Source organism: Diadema antillarum, unplaced genomic scaffold (assembly GCF_040938485.1).
Source record: "Diadema antillarum isolate AM-2024a unplaced genomic scaffold, OU_Dant_1.0 seq00000998_RagTag, whole genome shotgun sequence".
In the NCBI taxonomy this organism is placed as follows: Eukaryota; Metazoa; Echinodermata; class Echinoidea; order Diadematoida; family Diadematidae; genus Diadema; species Diadema antillarum.
The window spans coordinates 327,062-353,838 of NW_027271836.1; the positions used below are offsets into that span (position 1 = coordinate 327,062).

The following is a 26,777-nucleotide window of genomic DNA, read 5'->3' on the forward strand; positions in this document are numbered from 1 at the left end:
GAGTTGGTAAAAAATACTGAAGCATAGTTAACAGGCCAACGTTTCGGGATATAGGCAAAATGATGTGTTTTACATGATCATCCCATTTTAGGTTTTCATTTATATACTCACCAAGAAATTTATTAAATATTTTCCTTTCAAGAGATATACCATCAATATACAATTCATATTCTGGTAGATCAGCTTTTTTACATTTAAAATGAATGAAATTAGTTTTGCTTAAATTAAGTGCCAGTATATTACTTTTAAACCATGTAGATAATTTCGGTAATTCATTGTTCAAAGTAGCAACTAGGTGGTTTAGGTCAGCATGTGAGTAAAACACATTTGTATCATCGGCAAATAATATATACTGTAACATAGATGATGCGTTTGAAATATCATTAATGTAAATTAAAAACAATAACGGCCCTAAGATTGAACCCTGGGGAACTCCACATGTTACAGGTAGTGTATTGGAGGATACTGAGTCAAAGGAAACAAATTGTTTTCTACATAACAAATAGTTTTCAAACCATGTAAGTGCAGTGCCCCGAACCCCGTTATATAATAATATTTTGTGGTCAAGAGTATCGAATGCCTTGCTCAGATCCATAAATATACCAATTACATGTTTGCGATTTGCCAAGGCACCCGATACTCTATCAAATAACTGCATTAGCGCGTGATCTGTAGAATGATTGGTTCGGAAACCGAATTGATAAGGATTGAAGAAATCATTCTGACACAAAAATCCATACAACCTATTATACACAATTCTCTCGAGTATTTTGGAGAAACTAGAGAGAATAGAAATGGGAGGGTAATTAGTTACACAAGTGGGATCATCTTTTTTATAAATCGGTATTACTTTAGCAATTTTGAAGGAACTTGGAAAAATACCAGAAGAAAGAGATAGATTAAAGATATGGACTAAGGGAGACAAAATACTACCTATAATCTGCTTAAGTAAATTGGTGCTGATTGGTGCGATACTGAATACTCATTATGGCGTTCCGCGTCAAACACGCTGGCCTCACAATACCATGAAACAGTTTGATTTTGAAAGAGGGTGAGGATTTCAAATTCTCTGATGTGTGCACACAGACAAACACAGACACAAACACATACATCTGCCACATATTGTTTTGAACATTAATTCCCGATTTGGAAACCAGTGAGCAACTCACCGCTTGGTTACAGTGCACCATGAAGACGACACCTGACTTAGTGTGCTCTGACATATCAGGAGACAGTCTGTATTTATCCCATCGTTCTCCCACTGCTTTAGCTGCCTCCTCAGTGTGACATTCAAACGCAACATCAACGCAGAAATACTGGTGGGCACACTTTGTCAATCCATCGATGATATCAAGGCGAATCTCATTACGTAAGGTTGAGATGAAATACAGAAGGTAGCGGAATTGCTCAAATTGGGCAAGAAGTTTGTTTTTCAGTTGACTGTAGTCGGCGTGATTATTGGTGTACACATTTTCAATGTATACTCTTGCAATATATTCTTGGAACAATTTGTGGGGAAACGAAACCGTTGATAAAACGAGGGATTGAGTATTGATATTCCGCAGACGCCTCCTGTTGATGACATCTCTTTCTTTCGTCAGAACCCCAACCCTGCAGCATATTTCCAAAGTATCAGGACACTCTCTAAATTGGTCTTCTTGAAATATCATATTGTTTTGCAACAAACCGGTCAATGCTATCTCACTTATGTCCTGAATTGCCCTATCCGCTTCCTTTAAAAGATCAAGGGCGTTTTTACTCTTTTCATTTTGGCATGCTTTTGACGCGTAGTGTTTTCCCAGGAAAGTGATCATTTCTCCAAAAATCTCAGAGAAAGTTTGCATTCTTGTCAGTTCCTCTCGTTCCTCTGTACTGAATTCTTCCCACATTAGGCAGAGCATGGCAGAGTAGATAGGAAACGGAGCCATGTTCGACTGGATCACATCATTTTCCTCCATGAAAGTGATTAAGTCTTCTGCCAAAGCGTCCTTCTGTCTTGTCCGAAAGTATTTCTTGATATAAACTGATAAATTGTCCATGTTAAATCCGTCAACTCTGATAAATCTGTAAGCTTCTGCAAGGCTTTTGACAGCGGTGAATTCATGTCTTCTCCATGGCCTCGTGGTCACAATTACCTTGCATGATTCATATTGGTCTAATGCTAAGATTCGAATGATTTCACTGCTGCTCCTTTCTTCGATTTTTTCGTTAAACTCGTCGAATCCATCAAACACAATAAGAATTCTATTTAAATTTTTCGAGATATATCGGTCTATTTGATCATGTGTTGCTACATTTGAGTCAGATAAATAAGTGTGCACTATACTACCGATACTTTTCCCGTCGGTCACATCTCGAAGAGGTATTACGAGCACCATGTCAAGATCCTGGAGAATCCGTCCCTGGCACCAATCCCAGGCTATCTTAGAGCACAGAGTTGTTTTACCTACGCCACCTTCACCCTGGATCAAAAGGCGCTTTGAAAGGCTTGAACTTCCATCATTAGTTACAAGGTCTTCGTACGTTATAGGTAAAGCTTTGCGCATGTCACCTAGGTCTAATAGACTCAGATTTGTGTAAATGGCATCCAAGTTAACACTATCCATAAAGTTGAGTGGATCCACAGTGACATTGGGTCGTGACAACCGGTAATACACCTTAAGCTCTTCTTTGATTTGCTGTACTTGTCCTTTCGTAAGAGATGATGAGAGCAGTGCTAATGGAAAGCAAACCAAGACAAAAATTCATTAAACATAGATATAGACTTATAATTATGCATACTATGCATACCTATCGTATTATATGTATCCATACTATAAAAAAAGGTATTAAAGTGAACTGTTTAGTTCTCACATATTATGGATGTACATACTATATACTGATTATGCTATACATTTCTTTTAAAAACATTATAATTCAGATATGTTTCTTAGGCGCAATTGTATCTGTGCAAAGATTTTGGTTCATTTTAACATTATTACGTACAGTTTTTGATATTGCGTTTCTGCACAAGAATAGACCATAAATACCAGAACCTTGACGGAAACAAAAATGAATTGCCGTACAATGGAATCTGTACGATTCCAGTTGCGTAATTTTGGTTTTATTCGGAAATATGTGACTAAAAGAGCAGCAGAACAACTTACACATTCTCGTAATTCCTGACGTATAGATTATTGTAATTCTTTGTTTTTTGGCATGTCAACAAATCAACCCTCTACAACTTCTTCAAAATTCTGCCGCAAGATTACTGACCTATAGTAGGAAAACTGCTCACATTACATCAGTGTTACGTTCTCTTACTTGGCTTCCTGTTGAAAAGCGATATACTTTCAAAATTGCTCTTCTTGTGTGTCATGTCGTTCACTCAACTTCACCCGAGTATCTCCAGAATTCTTCATATTGTAAAAACCATCCTCGCAGACTTTGATCATCTACTTCCTTTTCATTTCTGATACCTAAAGTTAAGCATTCATGGGGAACTCGTTCTTTCTCCCACATTGGACCAAACGTTTGGAAAGATATCCCTGTCACTGTTCACCAGTCATCCTCTGTGGAATCGTTTAAAACATCCCTAAAACATATCTGTTTAAAATGTTGTAGGAATAAAAAAAGTTAAGATGTCTCATAACTGCTTTATCTTATTATTTCTTTCTTTCTCTCTTCTCCTAACCTTAACACTAAAAGCGCCATGAGTATCTTTTGATGGACTGCTGTGCTTTAAGAACATACAGTATTATTATTATCATAATTATGATGATGATGATGATGATTATTATTATGGTATCATTATTAAGAAGTCAATGTCACCTAATGTATCAATCTTTGTTAATTTGTATTTGTAATACATTTTCATTGCTACTATTCCAAAGCACGCCTGAATAACCCTATTTTCGTTTGTATAAAACTGCAACTCCTTCTTATTCCAATCATTTCTGAAATATGGATTCTACAATTAGTTACCAAACTTTAATCTTTTGTGTTCTTCATTTTAAATGATTCGACTCTAGGGGGATACATGTCAACTCTTCGGGAAAACAGAAAAAAAAAGAAAATACAACTGCTAAAGACAATGTTCATTTGTTTTTTTAAAGCACCAGGCCGTTCTTGAATCACAATTCATAATGAATTACAATTACGTGACAAGTATACAAAAAAATGTACACAATTTAACTTTATAATGGTAAACAAGAATTAAAGAAGGAAAGAAAACGTTGTATTCATTACAAACTTCTCCATACCGAGCATTAATGTTTCTTCTTCATCAACTCGCTCTGGTCTCCGCCAGCAGGGATTCCAGCCGCATCCTGTGAAATAGAACATCAAGAAAAAAAAATACAACATCAAAAGGTGGTATAATATGTATTTATATATTTGATATATATATATATATATATATATATATATATATATGCATTTACCTTCGGCCATGGAGTGGTTCACTTGCCTTTGGCGCGTGAAGACCGCTCCGTGCGCCCAAGGTCAATGAATATTACGTTCTGCTGTACATTACATAGAACCCTTTTTTCCTGAATCCTTCATAAACTTTTCGCATATATCATTCGCTGTATCTAACTCGTACTACCATGACTGGGCATAAAAGTGGAGTGAATCTATGGTACTGGTGTCCGTTCTGATGACATGTATAAAAGAAGAGGGGCGTTACAAAACAACAAACTTGAATAATCTAGTCAAAGATACCTTTTCTATTTTCTTAACAGTGTGTGGATGAAACACAAATTCGCATTTCAATACATCTTAATCAAGGTTCTTGCCTTTCAAATAGAAATAACATTACGCCAATTTGAATGAACATATTAGGAATTTGACTGCCCATACGCTAAATTGAACACATGAAATACCATTTTCCGCCATGTGCTGGCGAATTTGAATGACTGAAGAGCACGTGCCAATTTGAATGCCGGTTTAACGAATCGAAAGGCACATGTGCGAATTTCATTGATCGAAATGCTAAATTGAATGAACCTTGAATCAATTTGAGTGACAAAAGTACGAACTTGGCAGAGAGAACCTATATTATTATTATGATTATTGTTATTATGAATTATCATTATCAATTTTATTACTGTTATTATGAGTATGATTATTATTATTATTATTATTACTATTGTTATTATCATTATTATTATTATTATTATTATTATTATTATTAAATCAGAACGAGCAGCTGGATTTTGGCACACACGCAGTAAATAAGCCTAAATCTACCTATATGAATTATACTAATTTTAAAATCAGTCTCTTAATTTCCCCAAAAGTTATTTAAGTTGAAAGTGCATGCGGTTAAAGGATATTTACGAAATACAGACAGTGACAGAAGGGTCTCTACTATATGTGTTTTGGCATAATCCACATAAACAAGCTCTAGAAAACCAACAAAGATCACAGTTTTCTCATTTCTTTTAAAACTTTTGTTTTTCAGTAAGATACATCAATATTTATGCTCTCTCAGAAAGTGCAAATAGATTAAGATTGACTAGGTTGACCCCTTTCACTATTTTAAGTCATATTATGAAACTGGGTCATGCGACTGTGTAGGTTTCGTGATTCAAGTTCACACAGTGATTAAGTAAATGCATAAGAACACACACGCTTTTCACCTTTTCTTTTTTGGCGGTGTCATCTAACACTGTAATCCCATGTGAATAAAAAATCGTAGTATTTCTATGGCCTGTAATAAAAAAATAAACTTACGCAAAATGCAAATTGATAATTTCGGATTTGAGATTACGTAAAGAGAGTGAGACTTGTCTAGACGGTTTGAAAACAAAGCACAAAACAAATAAACGAATAAATGATTAATGAAACAACAAAATATCGATACCTTTTCTTGGTAGGAACTGCAGATGATACTTTTGCAGGAACTTTCCAACAAGGGAGAATAGGATGGATACAGCAACGGATACACCAATGACTAATCCAACGATGAAACCGACATTATTACGTTTTCCTGAAAATTGGTCTAGACACAATGAAAAACGTGTCATCCTTTCGTTACTTTGTTTCATCGAAAATATGAAACATGTATATTGATTAACATGACCTTTTGCTGCAATATGTTAATATGTTATATGTCGGGGTAGTGCGACAACGTATTTTACTACTAGGTTACGACAATTTCTCACTATAATCATTATTACTATATAACATATAATTAGGAAAACTCGCGGGATAGCATCAAGGTTATTTCTTTATTTTGTTTCAATGACGAATGTTTAGATACGAAGTTATCGACTCATACAGATATAATCTGATGAACATCAAAATCCAAATTCATCATAATATTTTACCTCTTTCCATGAATCATTTGGTAGTGCCAACAAAAGCGATTAAGTGCTAATTTGTTATTGTTAAGAGAAAAGGGAAACCTTGTGCACAACCTGATTTGGGCAGAAGAGTGATTTCCTTGGTCGATGTTCCATTCAGCGAGTCACCAGTAGCTATACACATGAAGGTTTGTTCCTTTCCTTGTTCAGTTGAAATGGATATCGTTTCACTCCTCTCGTATGTGCTGTCAGATAACATTTTCTGTCTTGAAACCACGGAATTCTGTCTCTTTCCAGAGTCTTCAGTCCATAGCATGGAAATGTTAGGCTTGAATCCACTCACAACACACGTAAGATTAAAAGTGGCAGTGTTAGGCATAGTAATTTGGTATGTGCAACCACCCTGAAGGGACTGAGTCTTATCAACGCATTCCTTGATTGTATGGTCTGATGCCATCGCTAGGGAAAAAGAAAAAAAAAAATAGTTGCACAATATCGAATTAAAATGTTGCCTTTGTTGCATGAGGTTCTGTATAATATTATTGTGTTTTGGGAAATGACAGACTGCGTTATCCAAATCGATGACATACTTTGCACGGGGGCTGTTGTACATCGAGCGGCAACAACACTGATAGCGAAGTCCAGCATTGTATTAGATTCGTATGGTACGTTACGGTAAGGTACGGCACGTAAACTTTTGGAGCGTTCGAACGCTCTTCTGGCTCGGTTTTGGTACGTTGTTGAGAGCGTGTGATCTAACGCATCATTATTTCATTCCTTGTATTTATCAGAACGAATGAAAAATAAAAAAAAATAAAAAAGTGTACTTAAACGAGAACGTTGTGCAGACTTTATTGATTGCCCAATGTGCTCTGACAATGGGCTAGCAATAACAGTGCATAATCATATTCATATAGGTTAAAACGGTGAAGGTGAAATTCATTCTGCTGTTACATAAAGAGTATAAACGACTGTAACCTCTCGTTAAAAGGAACATTACGATGGACACGTTCAATAGTTGACTTTGAAGCATGGGATCATTCATAAAGTAGTGCGCATGCGCATCCCCGAGGTTATTATTCGTAACTGGTTGCAGATGTCTCGAACGTGTTCACCCTAGAGTTTTGCCGTCATTTGGACCTACCGTGACGACGTTGTTGGTGTGAAATCTGCAGGTAGCACTATGCGAGGCACAACATTACAACCTACAAAATCGGCCCAATCGACCTGATTCTGCAAGCGGAAGCAAGTTGAATGGAAGCGTTAATTGTTGAAAACTAACACATTCTTTTGTCTGTGATTACACAATCAACAAGTTTTATTTCTGCATCGGCAATAATAGCAGCCAGGTTGCAGCATACAGTCCCATACGCAGAATTTGGTGCCAGCCGTGAACCTACTTCAGTTTAGGCACGCAAGTAAAAGATGCAGGCGTAAAAAGTTAGATCTAGCGCCATATAACAACACGAAGTCATCTCATTCTAAAGTACCGCTGATGTGAAGGAAATCTACTCCAAAAGTCTCTGGATATTCCGCATGATTATGATCTTGCAATTACAGCTGCAGCTATAAACCAACTATATCACTGAGAACTGATTGCGCCGTCGTCGAGTGACATTGAAAATTCGGAAGAATTGATGTACGTAGCTCCTCAATCCAGCTCTAAACAAAAGAAAAAAAAGACCACATACTTCGCAGTCCTATATCAAACATGCACGCAAGTCGTAAAGTCCGTAATATTGTACACTGATAACTCGTTTTTTTTCCGTGCCACAAACTCCTGCCCTTTATCCTTCCGTTAATTGAAGGGCTCGTCAAAAACTGAATACGTTGTGCGACTTGTAGCTTCGAATGTGAAAGAAACATACTATTATCAGTGACAAAATACACTAAATTCGAATGAACGAACCTTCGCAATTGAGTATCTGAATATCAGAACGACGCAAGTCCATGGAAGACCATTTCGAGTAAACTTAAAAAAACACCTTTTTTTGTATTTGTCCAGTAATATCCTATTCAACTGTGATGGTGAGGCAACATTGTATAAACAAATTAGCACATATATTATTTTAACAATTATACATTAATTGTGGAGAGGCCATTTTGTGTGATGGACTTGGGTCGTTCTTTGAATCATATACATGATATTCTGCTACAGGACATGAGAGAAGGATGAGAGAGGGCGCTATAATACGAATGTAAGAATGACCCAAGTCCTTCATTCTTACATTCATTTAAGATTTAAATCATTCATTTCAGGCACTTCCGGAGGTAATTAGGATTTATCATTTACACACAAGATGAGTCCATGCATAAGCTACAATTTCCCATGTCAAACTGAATTTGGTCAAAAATTGGACTTGGGATGTTCTTATATTCAGATCTTCAGTTGGAAACCCATTTCATTTGAACAGACGAATTTTCGGATTAAAGAATCATACTCTCATGTGGGTATCAACAATCCCCTCTGTATTTTCGAATAAACGAACAGGTAGCTACAGCAAATATGTGTATTTGGAAAAAAAAGAAGCTTCATAATAAGGAACAATGTCATTTTAACGTATCCTCATAACAAAGAAAAACCAACATCGAATGACCTGCATGCATGTCTTGCGGGCGAGAGTTGGAATTGGAATAAAGGCCTACTAGTATACCGTGTATAAAGTCTGCCTTTGTCTGTTTCACAATCTTTTCTATAATGAATAGTGTTTTAGAGAGTAGTTTTAGTATATCACTCTAGTAACCATGATTACTGCTATGATGAAACATGCAACAATACTGCGGAAATAGTCTAATAGTCGTGCCAGCTCCTTTGGATATTCTTATACAAATAAAGCATAAAACTTTAGAAACAAATTCCTAAGGGGTCAGTTATTGTGAGAGTTCAAACAAAGCTCATTATGTCCTTGTGCACGGCTTTGAAAAGGATTTCAGGGAAGCTTTATTAATTTTGCACAATAAACGATACCTTCTTCTACCGTTTCAGCAAAATATCACTTACATGTAACCGTCAAGAGAGTGGAGAGCTCAAAATCCTCCGAATTCGTCAAAACCACCTGACACAGGTAGAGACCCTCATCTGCCACCTCCAAGTCCGTAATAACGAGACTAAAGTTCCTGTCGATGTCAAACCCTTTCTCCCAGCTTTGAGAAATACCATAGATGAATCGTGCTTTGGTCGTCCTCGACTCTTCACGTGAGCTACTCTCCTTGACCCAGATTACAGCTTCAGGCTCTCCTTCAAAGTTACATGGCAGCCGGATGTCGTCACCTTTCAATCCTCGAACGATGGGGGCAGTGTTTCTCACTGGTGATATTAATAGGAATGAAATGGCTAAGCCACGACAGTGGAAACGTTGACTTTTGGCTTGTCCTTCTAACTCGCCTGTAATTTGATTTTATTTGACAGGGATTCTACAAAGGAAATAAAGAAATTTAGCGTATTTATTGAATATGGCTTGAGCATTAAAGAATATGTTAAAACCAATGAAATACCCGACATTCCGGGTAAAAGGAACATTTCAGCAAATATAAACCGTCAATGGGAGTTCTTCGTTTCTGACTATCGGTTGTTTTTGACTGACCTGCCTTGTAAAGTACATAATACCCGCTTGTACTGCAAAACTCTTATGTTTCTTTTACGTTGGCGTACAATATACTTAAAATGCAATTTACTTATTTAAGATAAAGCTATAGGTATACGCCCTATACTCGTAGAGTGTCTGTAGTTTGCTGCGTCTGAACTATCACGTGTATTATCTTTTTATGACTTGATGTCTTGAACCTTATTTACAATGTACGTCGACGGAGGGTGATTTGTCAGTCAGTATATACTAGTAAACTATCCTTGTATTTCCAGTTTAAATGTGTCGTTGATTTTATATAAAAAATGAACTATAGGCGTTCGGTATTTTGTTTATTAGATTTAGTATATAGCCTAATACCCTATTACCGTCTTCAGTTGAGCTCGGACAACTCTTAATTGCGTCATTGGCACACTTGCAGTAAAACAGTATCCATCATTTCTTTGCCATGTGTTTCGATAACATTATACGATCCTTGTGACGATGTAATGAATTTGTTGTCTCGGGACATTTCTTTTTTTATTCTTTTTGATTAGCAAGTCGAACACTATTTAATATGATGACATATTGTAACCTTTTGAAGAATCTATATCAAATATGATTATTGTTAATAATATTTGGTGGCATTCGGGTTGGCTTCCTCTTTTTAAATAATTCTAGCATCTTTTTCCTGACATAACGGACAGAGCTAAGATACCACATGTCAAGAGATACACTTACCTTCTATAGCAAGGCCACACACAGACACAGCCAATGTCAGTAGCAGCACGGCGCCGCATTTTCTATCCATCACAGCAGCTTAGGCAGTCAAAGACTGAAGTATTTGGTAGAAATCAGGGCCAGGATACGTTTTTATTTCAAACTCAGGTAAAGTCTGTACATTCCTTTTTCATCACATTTCTCAAAATGAGATGAGAGTAGACCAAACGTCATGAAAGGAATGAAACTATACGCGTATAATGGCTGCAGTTACTGTACCCCTGGCAACGTACTTTATCCTCATTCACAGTCCTTGGTGAAGAACATTGGTACGCGGTTGCTTAATATATCAAATGCCTACTAAGTCATCACACAAAACGACATATTATGCGCTATTCAACTCAAGTCAATCCGTTTAAGAACAACGAGATCCTTTTCTTACAGAATTTGTGTAAAGAGGTACGGCGTGGCGTTCTTCCATGTGAACCAGCCGACTGCCCACAAATGCATTAAGTTATCTCTATTTCGAGATCATGTGGTGTACACCTGGCATAACGTTTAACAAAGTGTTTGCCATTTCATTGTAGACGGGGTTCACTGTTCAATGTGAGATATGTTTGCATTTACCTATCATCAGGTGCATGACGATGATCTCGAATGGGGCAAAGAACGACAAATCACTGTGGTGGCCAAAGTCCAACATAGTAATATGCAATTCAATGAGTTTTCTACATGCTCGTGGTTGCGTACAGCCTGAAAAAGTGATCATAACAAGACGAACAAAGTGAGATGCTAGTTCAACAGCGTATAGGGCCTAACATTAATCTTGTCTGTACTCTTTTTGTTACCAATACATACTCGGGAGATTGAGTTCGCTGGCTCGAAAAATACGAGGTCCGTATGAGACTGTGCACACTATTGATACGCGTATAATAAATGAAGGTAAAGGCCGTGTCACACCAGCTTCCGTGCCACTTGCAAAGAACAATTTTGACTACCCTGAGGTCCTCGTAGATGATTCGCGCATGACAGTACCTAACATGTATCTCAAAAGTAGTCGCCGGAGGTGCGCACGCATATTGTTTTACCCGCAACCGTGTTTAGGCCCTGTCACACCTTTCCGGGCAGCGTGTTTTTTTTTTAGACGGCGCAGATTGGGGACCCTAAAAATCTATTGGGGACCCTATCTCTAAACCTAACCCTAATCCTAATCCTAACCCTAACCATCAAACCCTAACCCTAACCCTAACCCTAACCCCAACCCTAACCCTAACCCTAACCAAAAACCCTAACCCAACGTTTTTCCCATAGGTTTAACACGCGCCATGCCCCAATCTGTGCCGTCTTAAAAAAAAAAAAAAAAAAAAAAAAAAAAAAAAAAAAAAAAAAAAAAAACCGCTTCCGGGGCAAGCTACTCGGGCTTGTTACGTGTAGAGACATTCCTGAGGGCGGAAAAGGATTTGTGCGAGTCAGCGCATGTGTCTTACTTGCTGGACGCGTTATACTTGGGAGTATACTGTGTGACCTTTGTACCAGTCGCGTGGGGGCTGACAAATCAGTGAAGGAATTCCTCTAATGGAATGGCTGAAATCTCACAGAATTTCATTATCTTGGCTGCATACAGGACAGCAAAGTACCTGCGTGGGAATTGCCTGGGAAGTACTGCCGCTAAGTGTCTCCTACTGGCGTTCTGCGTGGACCTCTACGGGCATTCCCGCGACTCACCCGGAAAAAAAGTTTTGGTCATGCTCAAAACTTGGCTGCGGTTAAATCGGACTTGCGTGAGCACCTCCGGGCAACTACGCGCTAGATACTGTCAGGTGCGGACCAACTGCGGAGAGCTCCGGGGAGTAAATTTGTTTCCCCGCAATTCAAGCCGCAGAAGTTCCCCCGTACGGTATGACAAGGCATGAATGAAAATCGCAAACATTCTTGTTCGCCCGCTGAAAATCTTCTCCGTGCTGGAAACTACCTCTTCGCCACAAGCCCGCGTAGCTTGCCCGGAATGGTGTGACACGGCCTTTAAGGATCTACCTTATGCGGATACATTACGTTCACGGAGCTAAAAATGATCACGATTCCGCAACCGTATCCATCCCGTTCATAATAATGTTTTAAGAATCTACGAATAATCAATTGAAAAGACGCCCCAGATGCATAACACTACATCTACATTGTCTTGATCCACAGCACAGGAGTAACATTGGTCACCTCTCTAAGTTACAATTCAAATATTAAAAAAAAAGAAGAAGACCAATACTGTTAGTCCCCAACACCTTGTATTAACTCGATCTCGCTGAGGTGGATACTTTCCACAATGAGTGTGCAAACGAAGAGCTAAAAAATAATTTGAGTTGTCTACCTTGTATTAAATCAGCAGCTGCAGTAAGCTTCCAAGGAATGGCAAATCAGCTCCAGGGTATATAACCTATACGCAGGGTGACCACTTGTTAATGCAACGCCTTGTACTGATGCACACTTGTTGTTGATATGATAGAGATAAATACAAATTCAAATCAGTTACCTTAGTAGATTCGCCTAGACACAACGTTTCGAAAAATGTATGGAATTTTCATTCCATATTCCTCAGTTCTGAAAAAAAAGGTCAACTCAGCTTTTGAAATTGTCTATTGTAAATCGTCCGTCGTGCGTCATTATTTCAGGTTTTTTCTTAAAAACCAATGACGTGTTTTTTTTTATTTGACTCCCATTTCTTTTTCATTTTCTTCAAAACACATTGCAATATTTTCAACAAAATTGGCAGAATTGGTAGATTCATAGAATTGCAAATGGTAATCTTTCCACACTTAGAGAGACGCAAAACCTCGGGAGGGTGGAATATTCACAGATCTGTTTCAGATCCAGGAGAAATAAAGAAAGTTAGTGCGACAAATAAGTATAGGGGCAAACACGCGGGCCCTTAAAAACGTCATGTTTTATACTCCACATGTAGTAATATGAGGGGGCGGTACCACAAGTAGTGGATCCATAGACTTAAAGCTTTATCACTGTTCATTTACTCGCAACAGTTTCGAAGTTTATTTCTATGGAGTGATTTTTTTTTTCACAACAGTTCTAAATATTAATAACCAAATAGTAAATGGATTACAATATACAGCCATGAGTGAGTAAATTGATACAGTTATTTGAGTGGAGTTGAACCTGGAAAAGCTCGAAGGCGAGATGGCAGCATTTCAGTCCAAAGCAGACGACCTGGAGCAGTACAGCCGACGAAATTCAGGGCGTGTATTTGGTGTCCCCGAAGGTCGTGAAGAAGACACAGATGAGCTAGTTGTTAAAATTGCATCTGAGAAGCTTGGGTACAACATGTCCAGGTCCGAAATCGACAGATCGCACCGATCTGGGAAGCCGCGCTCAGACAACAGGCCCCGCCCAATTTTAGTAAAGTTTTGCTCCTACAAGAGCAAGGCCATCCTGATGAAAAATCGTCGGAAGATGAAGGGGTCTGGTGTCTCAATCCAGGAGGATTTGACGAAGCTGAACCACAGTATCCTGATGAAGTTGGCAAATCACCATAAAGTCCATGCAGCTTGGTCAACCGACGGGAGGGTTATGGCGGCTCTGAAGACCACCCAGGATGGAATGCACGTCAAGAAGGCCTTCACATCGCTTCCACAAATTGACACCCTGTAATTCAGATGCTTGCTATAATATCCAAAGAGACAAAACATGTTATTTTTACTCTAACTAAAGTCTCCTCTCCCAGGGGTCTATATTTTCTTTCTTTCTTCCCATACCTTTACTCCGTTTTTGTTTTGTTTTTTTCCCATAATGGGTCTTAGCTTAGATTTGCATCTTTTAAATGTTGCCGCTAACCATCGGCATCTCACTTTGTACATATATGGTTATATTACTTATACTCTTTGTGTTTACTTTTTATGTGTGCATGTAATTACGTGTGTATGTGTTTGTGATTGTGTATTTGTGCACGTGTGCTTGTGCTTGAATGCTCGAAGATACTATCTCAACATTTTGCTTCTTTATCTGGTGATTCAGTTATCTCATAGTCTTGTTTACATAACTGTTGGGTATCTACTGTGTTTTCATCTTTTTTTCCCTAATGGATGATAATTTTGATGATGTTTTTGATGTTGTAGGTAATGACTGTAGTTATATCAATTGCCCTGATTTTCGTTACAGTGAAAAAATAAACTGTCACTTTTGCATGTTAATTCTAGGATCCTTTATAAAAATTTTGAAGATTTTGTTGTGTTTTTATCCAGTATAAAATATGATTTTACTGTGATTGGTATAACCGAAACTTGGTTTAAACCTTCAACAGATGTAGCTATATTTAACATTCCTGGATATTCTTTTATTCAGTCATGTCGGTTGAATAAAAAAGGAGGTGGGGTTGCATATTATATAAAGGAGGGAATTGACTTTCGGCTACGAAGTGACTTATCTGATACAAATCTGTATTATGAATCTTTGTTTATAGAAGCGAATATTACAAACACTAAATATGTTATTGGATGTGTGTACAGAGCGACTGGTGCTGATATAAGATCGTTTATTGATAGATTTGATGATACAATGGAAATTGTGAGTGCAGAAAATAAGAAAATGTATATTATGGGCGACTTTAATGTAAATTTATTAAATATTAATGTAGATAATAAAGTTAAAGATTTTGTTGACTTTGTGACTTCATATGGTCTATTCTCCCTAATTAATAAACCAACTCGTGTTACGTCTTCAACCGCAACCTTAATTGATAATATATTTACAAACTGTGTTAAAGACCATTTTCATTCTGGTATTCTGTGCTCAGATTTTTCTGACCATATGCCCATTTTTAGCATCAATAAAGGTGATGCTGTTACAGCTGTTAACAGCAAAGGTAAAATATTTCGGCGTGTTATTAATGAAGAGAAGATTAATGTTTTTAAGCAAAAATTATCTGACGTTAATTGGTCTTCTTTGTATGATTTGTATGATGCTAATGACTCTTATGAACAGTTGATTGATACTTTTTCAATATTATATGATTCAGTTTTTCCTTTAGTTGAGAAGAAGTCAAAGAAAAAATGTAGAAAACCATGGACTACCCCAGGCCTCCTGAAATCTATTAATCAGAAGCATAAGTTGTACTCTAGGTTTATTAAAGATCGAAGTGATGCAAACTTTAAAAAGTATGTGGTATATAAAAATTTGTTGACTTCTGCTGTCCGACAGAGCAAAAAGAGGTATTATGATAATGTTTTTCGGTCTACTCAATATGATATTAAGAAGACATGGTATCACATAAATGAATTATTAGGGAGAGGGAAGAAACCATCAATTCCGAGTGAAATGTACCATAATGGCATTACACTTCAGTCAGATTTACATAAAGCTGAACATTTTAATAAATATTTTATTGATTTGCCCTCAAAGATAACTAATGATATACCCGCTGCCAAAAGTTCATTTCTAGAATATTTATCTGTGCAAAGTCACTCCTCATCATTGTATTTTACTCCAACATCTGTTCATGAAATTATAAAATTTGCTACTGCCCTAAACCCATCAAAATCATGTGGGTCAGATGATGTATCTCCAATGGTTGTAAAGAGTTGTATACAGTATATTGCTGATCCCTTGTGTGATATTTTCAACAAGTCTCTTTCACAAGGAATTGTTCCACAAAAATTAAAATTAGCAAATGTAATCCCTGTATTTAAAAAGAATGATAGCAAATGTATAGAAAATTATAGACCAATTGCTTTGTTGCCCATTTTCTCAAAGATCCTTGAAAAAATTGTGTATAAAAGATTGGATGATTATCTTAAATCATATAGTGTTTTGATTACACAGCAATTTGGTTTTCGGAAAAAATGTTCCACGAGCATGGGTGTCTTGAATTTAGTGAATACTGTCGTTAATGCTATTGATAGTGGCAGGTATTGTATTGGTATATTTTTAGATTTGTCGAAGGCTTTTGATACTATTGACCATTCGATACTCCTGTGTAAGCTTGAGCATTATGGTATTCGTGGGGTAGCTCTAGCTTGGTTTAAAGATTACTTGCAAAATAGACAGCAATGTGTAACGGTAAATGGAGTTAAATCACAGTCGAGGCAAGTAATATGTGGTGTTCCACAGGGCTCAGTCCTAGGCCCTTCATTGTTCCTTATTTATATTAATGACATTATCAATTCATCTAGCTTGTTTACTTATTCGCTTTTTGCAGATGACACTTGCTTACTTGCCCACCACAACCATTTGTTACCCTTAATAAATTCTGTAAATGATGAAATTGGTAATATATTTGAATGGTTTTGTTGTAATAAACTATCATTGAATACTAGCAAATCTCAATATGTTGTATTTAGATTAAGAGGGAAAAGAATCCAAAATGACATTGTTCCACTGGTTATAGGCGGTAACCAGATTGATCGAAGCCAAAATGCACGATTCCTAGGCGTTATAGTCGATGAATATTTATCGTGGAAAGACCACGTCAGTTACGTCTGTACTAAAGTTTCTCGTAGTGTTGGTATCATATCCAAGTCACGTCTCTATTTACCAAAAGAAACCTTAATTACTCTGTATAATGCCATAGTTATGCCTCATTTAATGTACTGTAATGTAGCTTGGGGAAATACTTATAAGACTCATATAGATAAGTTGATTGTTCTTCAGAAAAGAGCTGTAAGGTATATTACAAATTCAAACTATAGAAGTCCAAGTTTGCCATTGTTTATTCAACTTCATATTTTGCCATTTGAAAAATTAGTTATCTTGAGTTGCTTGATTTTTATGTTTAAGACACAAGGTGATCCGAAATCTTTCATGAAGGATGCGTTTGTGTTAGATTCTACCGTTCATGCTTATAATACGCGTAAAAGTAATCTCATTCATCAACCCTTTGCAAGAACTCAAACTGCCCAAAATTCATTTGTATATGTTTGTATTAGAGAATGGAATAATTTGCCATTGAGAATTAGGTCAGCCTCATCACTATCCAACTTTAAACGTACATGTCGCATCTATCTTGAGGGAAATTTGTAAAACAAGAATTGATCAGGGAAGCTGAATTTAAAAGTATAGTAAAATAGAAAGTATCTTTCTGCAATTTCATGTGAATTATATGTATGTGCATGAGCGTTTTTGTGACACGTGTTTGTGTGATTGAATGTGTGTGTGCGCATGTGTGTGTGTGTGTGTGTGCTTGTGTTGCATCTGTCCTATGTAAATATGTTACTATTATACTTCTTGTTAATATGTTTAAAACTTTAGTATGTTTTGCTTTGTTTTATATGTTTATCCGGGACCCCTTTTTTACAAGCTCTGCTTCTTTTGGGGTCCCAAACCATTCATTATTCTTAATGCTGTATCCTTTTGTAAAATGTCAAATGTTTAATGAATTGGTTAAATAAACTTGAACTTGAACTTGAACTTGAAAATCACTAATTCTGTAAATAAGCACAACTATAACTATACTCATAACGTTTTACAGCATTTTAGGCCTATACGCATCGATTGGGTTCTACATTTTAATGATTGAATAAATTGGAAAAAAACTAGTAATATCTGAGACTCACCTCTTATATGGCTCACTCTGTTTTGTTTGTTTTTATATCTCTGTAACTTCAAACCAATTTTAATAGAGTAAACCTTAATTTCTTCTTAGGATTGTATGCTCTTTATCTCTTTATAATTTCTGAATCACCAATCTCAACCAAAGCCATAGCATCCTTTTAATACATAACTTTTCTTCTTCTTCTTCTTCTTCTTCTTCTTATTATTATTATTATTATTATTATTGTAATTATTGTTATTATTATTACGTTATCATAATCTACAAGATCGAAAGCCCTTAAACTTGTTTTCAACCTACATACGCGAATAGATATATAATGTTAATTTTTGTCCAAAATAAAGTACAGATCCCTCACTTTGGCATTAATGTGAAGGCAAATGTAGAGGAAAAAAGAACACGAAACACACACACACACACACACACACACACACACACACACACACACATACACAAGCACAATAGACTGCCATGTGAGCAAACTCAAATCATAGCGCAAACAACTCAAAGTCCACCATTTCCCTATGTATGCATGTAAATGATTGGAGCCCAAGTGACACACGGGTCACGGATCAACACGATTGTTCGGCATATATTTGGCACGTAGGCCTTTTGTGTTCACATTTTGATTATTGCCTCATAACTGCTGCAGGATCTCATAACCATGCGTGTCACACCTAGGTTCTTCACGTGAAGACAACAAGCTCAAACAAAGTCGTCTAAAATAATCTTCAGTTTATTCTCTGCCGGTAAGCATCCTATGTTTGTTTGTTTTTTTTTTTTTCAATACAATGTTCTGTGCTTTTGTTCGTTCACTTTGCTCTGTTGGTAATAGAGGTGTAAGTTTAGTGCGCTGAAGACTTGGAAACAAGGAACACGAGATTGGTCTATAGACTTTAGTAAGATATAGAAGCTTTATACTACTATTGTCATTGCAGTTACATGCTGTTTCCCCTCTGATATGCGCAATAGAATGGTAAATGCCGAACATCACGTTATGCGCATTTCACTTTTGTTACAAATGCAAATCTTAAATTCGTCAGCGTGGTCAGTCTTTACTTTCTTACTCTCTGTACTTATGTTATGGAATCACATAATCAAGTGTGATGTAACAATGGAAATGGAAATTTGAGGTGTACTGTATAGATGCCATGTGAATCCAAAAGAGCTTGTTTATGTTGATTGAATTCGAACGTTTAGAGTTTGCAGTTGTTTGCAATCCAATGGATTGAAATGAGTAATTGGAACGACATTGAACGTTTTTCAAACTGGCTCGAAATTTAATGCCAACCTTGTGCCGTTCAATGAAAGAAACTTCTATCTAAATTGAATGAAATAGAACCTTAGAGGAACGACATGAAACGGAATTGAAGGATCAAAGAATAAATGATAATGATAGCAGAGCCTTGATAATATCAGCTTCGAACGCCTTTCATTAATTATAATGCAAATCTGATTAAAACTTGGGGGGGGGGGGACCTAACAATGACAAAGTGTACATGCTCTACTCTTTGTATATTTGACGTCAGCCTATGCGTTATAATATAATATTATTATGTTCTTATTTTATGCATTCTAGGACTTCAAGGGATGTTAGCACTGAACACACTGATGATTCAAGACTACTGTTGTGGGAATATCACGTTGTCGCAACTCCGCTAAATAAAGACGGCTATGGACTATGACAATCAAAACGGTGAAACTTCATCACAATGGAGAATAGAGAATTAACAAAGAGAAAAGGACTCCAGTGCATTGATTCTCCAAATTTGAACAATGAAAATGATGTACTTACAGTAATCACTGACGGCAATGATTCGTTGTATCGTGCATGTGAAAATGGAGATCTCTCTGCTGCAAAAACCGTTGTCGAGAGGGGAGCGGACGTGAATGCTGTCAAAAAAGATGGTATTACACCTTTACACAGGGCATGTGGGAATGGACATGAAGAAGTTGCCCATTTTCTTCTTGAGCAAGGGGCTGACGTAAATGCAGCTGATCAAAACGGTTTCAATCCCATCATCCTTGCAGCTATGAAAGGATATACAGAAATTGTCTCTAATCTTCTAGATCATGGAGCTTATGTCAATGCAGCAGTGGTTAACTATAATAATATTACACCATTACAGAATGCAAGTATCAATGGACATCTGCAAACTGTAAGCTGTCTTGTTGAACACCAAGCTGATGTTAATATTGCTGATAACAAAGGTTTAACTCCCCTCATCCTTGCATCTACGGCAGGACAAAAACGGGTTGTTTCCTATCTTTTAGATCATGGAGCTGACGTTAATGCAGTTGACGATGATGGTGATAGTTCGTTACACAATGCATGTAAAAATGGACATCTCACAGTTGTCAAAGACCTGATAGACCAAGGGGCTAATAAGAATTCAGTAACCACGAAAGGTCACAGTTCGTTGCATCTTGCATGCAAGAATGGACATCTCAAAATAGCCAAAATCCTTGTTGAAGGTGGAGCAGATGTGAATACTACAGATATAAACGGTAATACACCGCTAAAAGATGCTTGTTTGAAAGGACATCTGAATGTTGTCCAATATCTTGTTGAAAAGGGATCTGATGTGAATGCAGCTAATGAAAAGGGTTACAATTCACTCATCAACGCATCTCGGGAAGGACATGAAAATGTTGTTTTATACCTAATAGACCATGGAGCTGATGTACATGCAGTAAACCATGAGGGTTATGGTTCGTTATATTTTGCATGCAGCCATGGACATCTTAGTGTAGCCAAAATGCTTGTTGACAGGGGAGTAGATGTGAATACTAGACCGAAAAACATTTCTACACCGCTAAAAGGTGCTTGTTTCAAAGGACATCTGGATGTTGCACAATATCTTGTTGAACAAGGAGCTGACGTAAATGCAGCTGATGAAAAGGGTTTCAAAGCCCTCAGTAGTGCATCTCAGGAAGGACATGAAAATGTTGTTTCATACCTATTAGACCATGGAGCTGATATACATGTAGTAAACCATGAGGGTTATGGTTCGTTATATTATGCATGCAGAAATGGACATCTCACAGTAGCCAAAATCCTTGTTGACAGGGGAGTAGATGTGAATACTAGACCGAAAAACGGTTCTACACCGCTAAAAGGTGCTTGTTTGAAAGGACATTTGGATGTTGCACAATATCTTGTTGAACAAGGAGCTGACGTAAATGCAGCTGATGAAAAGGGTTTCAAAGCCCTCAGTAGTGCATCTCAGGAAGGACATGAAAATGTTGTTTTATACCTAATAGACCATGGAGCTGATGTACATGCAGTAAACCATGAGGGTTATGGTTCGTTATATTTTGCATGCAAACATGGACATCTCACAGTAGCCAAAATCCTTGTTGACAGGGGAGTAGATGTGAATACTAGAGCGAAAGACGGTTCTACACCGCTAAAAGGTGCTTGTTTGAAAGGACATCTGGATGTTGCACAATATCTTGTTGAACAAGGAGCTGACGTAAATGCAGCTGATGAAAAGGGTTTCAAAGCCCTCAGTAGTGCATCTCAGGAAGGACATGAAAATGTTGTTTTATACCTAATAGACCATGGAGCTGATGTACATGCAGTAAACCATGAGGGTTATGGTTCGTTATATTTTGCATGCAAACATGGACATCTCACAGTAGCCAAAATCCTTGTTGACAGGGGAGTAGATGTGAATATCAGAACGAAAAGCGGTAAAACACCGCTAAAAGGTGCTAGTTTGAAAGGACATCTGGATGTTGTCCAATATCTTCTTGATCAAGGAGCTGACGTAAATGCAGCTGATGAAGATGGTTTCAATCCACTCATCTCAGCATCTCAGGAAGGTCATGAAAATGTTCTTTTATACCTAATAGACCATGGAGCTGATGTACATGCAGTAAACCATGAGGGTTATGGTCCGTTATATTTTGCATGCAGCCATGGACATCTTAGTGTAGCCAAAATGCTTGTTGACAGGGGAGTAGATGTGAATACTAGAGCGAAAGACGGTTCTACACCGCTAAAAGGTGCTTGTTTGAAAGGACATCTGGATGTTGCACAATATCTTTTTGATCAAGGAGCTGACGTAAGTGCAGCTGATAAAGAGGGTGTCAATCTCCTTATGGCTGCATCTAAGAAAGGATACGAAAATATTGTGTTGCACTTAATAAACCTTAGAGCTGATGTACATGCAGTAAACCATGACGGTGATAGTCCCTTGCATTTAGCCTGCCACAACGAACATCTAATAGTAGCCAAAATACTTATCGAGCGTGGAGCCGATGTGAATTCAGCAAAGAAAGGTGGTGTTACACCTTTGCAAAACGCATGTAAAAAAGGGAAACTTGAAATAGCACAATATCTTCTGGAAGAAGGAGCTGACGTAAATGCCACTGATGAAGAAGGTTTCAATCCCCTCATCCTTGCATCTATGGAAGGATACCATAGGCTTGTTTTTCATCTTTTAAACCATGGAGCTGATGTGAACGCAAAAACCTTTGACGGTGACAGTTCCTTGGATAAAGCCTGTGAAAATGGACATCTTACAACTATCAAAATCCTGGTAGACAGGGGAGCAGACGTAAATTCATCTATTAAAGATGGTATTACACCTTTACAAAGAGCCTGCGAGAAAGGACACGTAGACATTGTACGCTATCTTGTCGAAAAAGGAGCCGATATAAATATTGCTGATGAAACAGGTTTTAATCCTCTGTTTCTTGCATGTCTGAAAGGCCGCCAAGGTGTTGTTTCATACTTAACAAACCATGGAGCTGATGTTGATGCAGTAGCCGTTGATGATCATAGGCCTTTGCATGTTGCGTGTGTGAATGGACATCTCGCAATCGTCAAAATTCTTGTTGACAAAGGAGCAGATGTGAATTCTCAAGCCAAAGATGATGTTACTCCCCTATATTATGCAAGCGCGAAAGGACATTTACAAGTTGCTTGCTATCTGGTTAAACGAGATGCTGACGTTCAGGCAGCTGATAAAAAGGGATCCAATGCCCTCATCCGTGCATCTGGGAAAGGATACGAAGGAATCGTTACGCACCTACTCGAACACGGAGCTGATGTAAAGGCTGTAACCACTAATGGCACAAGTTCGCTGCATGTCGCGTGTGACAATGGTCATCTCAAAATTTCGAAAATCCTTGTCGACAGGGGGGCAGATGTTAACTCATCAACTAAAGCCGGTGTTACGCCTTTACAAAACGCATGTAAAAACGGGCAATGTGAAGTATCAAAATATCTTCTTGAGAAAGGAGCCAACGTAAATACAGCCGATAAAGAAGGTTGCAGTCCTCTCATCCTTGCATCTGTCAAAGGACATCAAAGTCTTGTTTCTCATCTTGTAGACCACGGAGCAGACGTGAATTCAGCAACGATTAGTGGGGAAAGTCCCTTGCATAATGCATGCGAAAGTGGGCATGACGCAATCGCCAAAATCCTTGTAGACAGGGGAGCCAAAGTGAATTCTTCAACGGAAGATGGTGTTACACCATTACAAAACGCATGTAGGAATGGATATGCAGAAGTTGCACATTATCTTGTTGAAAAAGGAGCTGACGTGAATACTACAGATCAAGCAGGTTTCAACCCCCTGTTTCTTGCATGTCTGAAAGGGCACGAAGCTATTGTTTCAAACCTAATCAATCACGGAGCTGATGTGGATGCAGTAGCCATTGGCAATCACAGACCTCTGCACGTTGCATGCTTGAATGGACATGTAATACTTGTCAAAATCCTCGTTGACAAGAAAGCAGATGTGAATGCTAAAGCAAACGACGGCGTTACACCACTATACTATTCTAGCGCAAAAGGAGATACACAAGTTGCTGATTATCTTATTGATAAAAGAACTGACGTTCAGGCAGCTGATCAAAAGGGATCCAGTCATCTCATCCGTTTATCAAGACAAGAATACGAAAGTATTGTTTCATACCTATTAGACAACGGAGCTGATGTGAATGTTGCAACCATTAACGGCACAACTTCGCTGCATATCGCATGTGACAAGGGACATCTTACAATTATCAAAATCCTTGTAGACAATGGAGCAGATGTGAATTCTGCAATGAAAAATGGTGATACTCCTCTCCAAATCGCATGTAAGAATGGAAATAAGGAACTTGAATGTTATCTTGTCGAGAGCGGAGCTGACGAAGAAAAAGCTAGTGAAAAGGGTTTCAATCCTATCGTCGTTGCATCTCAAGAAGGACATGAAGATATTATTTCACACCGATTAGATAATGAAGCTGAAACTTTTGTAAGTACGGGAGCAGACTTGAATTATTCAACAAATGATGGTATTACACCTTTACAAAGAGCATGTATAAACGGACAAATTGAAATTGCAAACTACCTCCTTGAACAAGGAGCTGACCCAAATGAAGCTGATGAAAAGGGTTTTAATGCCCTTATCATTGCATCTATGAAAGGATACCAAAGTCTTGTTTCTCATATGCTTCACCACAGAGGTGACGTGAATGCAGCAACCATTGAGGGCAAAACTTCGTTGTATTTTGCATGTGGAAATGGACATCTCACCATTGCTAAAATCCTTGTGCACAGGGGAGCAGACGTGAATTCTGAAACAAAAAATGGTGATACACCATTTCAAATTGCTCGTAAGAATGGATATAAGAAACTTGCGTGTTATCTTAAAGAAAAAGGAGCTGACCTAAAAACTGCCGAGGGAACAGGTTTGTAGTATAACGTGAAAGTGATATCAATGCAGTATCAATTAACGGTAAAAATTTTTTACCGTTTGCGTGTGCTCATGGACATCTCGCAGTTGTCAAAATCCTTGCTGGCAAGGGAGAAGATGTGATTGCTAGATCGAAAGGACATCTGGAAGTTGCACAATATACCTGAATGGTCATACTGACGTTGCACACGATCTGGTTAAACAAGGAACTGAAGCAATGTTGCCAATAAAAGAGTGTTCATTTTCTTTATCCACTCAAACTATGAGAGGACACCACATATTGTTTTCAAACTGTTAGGGTTAGGGTTAGAGGGTTTGTGCCGAAAGGGTGGGTTGGGTGGTGGCGCGTCGCGTTAATGGGAACACCACCCTTCGTCCAAAGCCCCCCCCCCCCCCCCTCCGGTTTTGCCGAAAGAGTGCGTTGGGAGCGTTGGGTCGCGTCCCGTTGACTGGAACCCCACCCTTCGTCCAAAGCCCCCCCCCCCCCCCCCCCCGTTTTGCCGAAAGGGTGCGTTGGTACTTTTTCTCACGTAATATTTAAAGACGAGTTTTGAATTTATATTTAACCTTCAAACAACCATTTCAAAGAGGCTATCGTCCGGATCGGTTTACACTCTATTACCACTTGGTCTACAGCCAGTTGGTCTAATAGACTGTTTAATATAATTTGGTCTAGTCATCATTTCGTCCAATTACTGTTTGGTCTAATTGGTATTTGGTTTAATCAATATTTGGTCTACAGTCAATTCGTCTAATAATAGCCATTTGGTCTATTTTCGGTCTAACACCAATTTATATCATCAAATACCGATTTGGTCTATTATGAGTTGGTCTAATTCCATTTCGTCTAATCATCAAATGGTCTAAAATAAAACCAAATTTGTCCAATATGAATTTGGTGTACACATCATTAATTTTGGTCCATTGCCCAGTTGGTCTAGCCTCTGTCTATCATCATTTAGTCTACACCCAGTTAGTCTAATAATCATTGATCATAATATTGATTGTCATTTGGTCTAATAGCCAGCCTCCTTGTCTAATCAGGTACAATTTGGTCCAATCATCGTTTCGTCTATATTACCAACTGGGCTATTTTTTTTTTTTTTTTTTTGGGGGGGGGGGGGCTTTTTCTAGGCTTGTGCCGAAAGGGTGGGTTGGGTGGTGGAGCGTCGCGTTAATGGGAACACCATCCTTTATAGTAATTAAACCAAATAACAATTAGACCAAACAGTAATTGGACGAAATGATGACTAGACCAACTGGTTATTAGACCAACTCGTCTGTTGAGAATGAGAAGGGCGTTAAGTTGTCTTGAACACTATGGGTTTTGTGGCAACTTAACGCCCTTATCATTCTCAACCGATGAACTGATATTAAACAGTCTATTAGACCAACTGGCTGTAGACCAAGTGGTAAGCCTAATAGAGTGTAAACCGATCCGGACGATAGCCTCTTTGAAATGGTTGTTTGAAGGTTAAAGATAATATAAAGTTTTGGTATTACCTCAAAAGTTTCCCTGAATTTCCTTCACTTAGTTTGTGTTTCAGGTTAAAGTACCTTTCATATAACTAACACTGTGAGACTTACTCGCCCCAAAGTGCTCTCATGTCTTAGTAATCATGCAATAATGGTTTCGTACCAGAGCCGCCGCCGTACGGCGGCGGCGAGGTAGTACACGTATTGTGCGAATATCACTGCGACCAGCAGCGTGCAGCCCCATACGCATACTGTGTAGCTAACTGCGACCAGCAGCCCCATTCGCATAGCGTAATGGGGCTTCGCATTGTAGCATTCAGGATCATAACAGATTTAGTATCGCGGGTAAATATCAACTTAAAATCCAAAAATTTCTTCAATTTAAAGACTTACCAGTTAAGTTGAAGTATTGAAAACAGGCTTTGGGCAACGTTTGGTTTTGCCAATAGTCCCTTTCTGTTCGAATTGATGACTGAATGTGACTCGGTCG

The 26,777-nt window shown here is 38.0% G+C and overlaps 2 protein-coding genes across 2 annotated transcripts; one reads left to right on the top strand and one right to left on the bottom strand.

Annotated features, from left to right (window-relative positions):
• Window positions 1-657: 657 nt before the first annotated feature.
• On the bottom strand, window positions 658-11,059 carry LOC139742349 (uncharacterized). The gene is made up of 7 exons (XM_071652928.1): window positions 10,592-11,059; window positions 9,289-9,594; window positions 6,402-6,746; window positions 5,846-5,983; window positions 4,242-4,307; window positions 1,170-2,716; window positions 658-669 (listed from the first exon to the last, which is right to left on the bottom strand). The coding sequence occupies exons 1-7, from the start codon at window positions 10,659-10,661 to the stop codon at window positions 658-660; spliced, it is 2,484 nt and encodes an 827-aa protein (XP_071509029.1). The 5' UTR covers window positions 10,662-11,059.
• A 7,703-nt stretch (window positions 11,060-18,762) lies between these two features.
• On the top strand, window positions 18,763-25,159 carry LOC139742351 (uncharacterized). The gene is made up of 3 exons (XM_071652929.1): window positions 18,763-18,865; window positions 19,696-20,828; window positions 21,252-25,159. The coding sequence occupies exons 2-3, from the start codon at window positions 19,829-19,831 to the stop codon at window positions 24,812-24,814; spliced, it is 4,563 nt and encodes a 1,520-aa protein (XP_071509030.1). The 5' UTR covers window positions 18,763-18,865; window positions 19,696-19,828; the 3' UTR covers window positions 24,815-25,159.
• The last annotated feature ends 1,618 nt before the right edge of the window (window positions 25,160-26,777 follow it).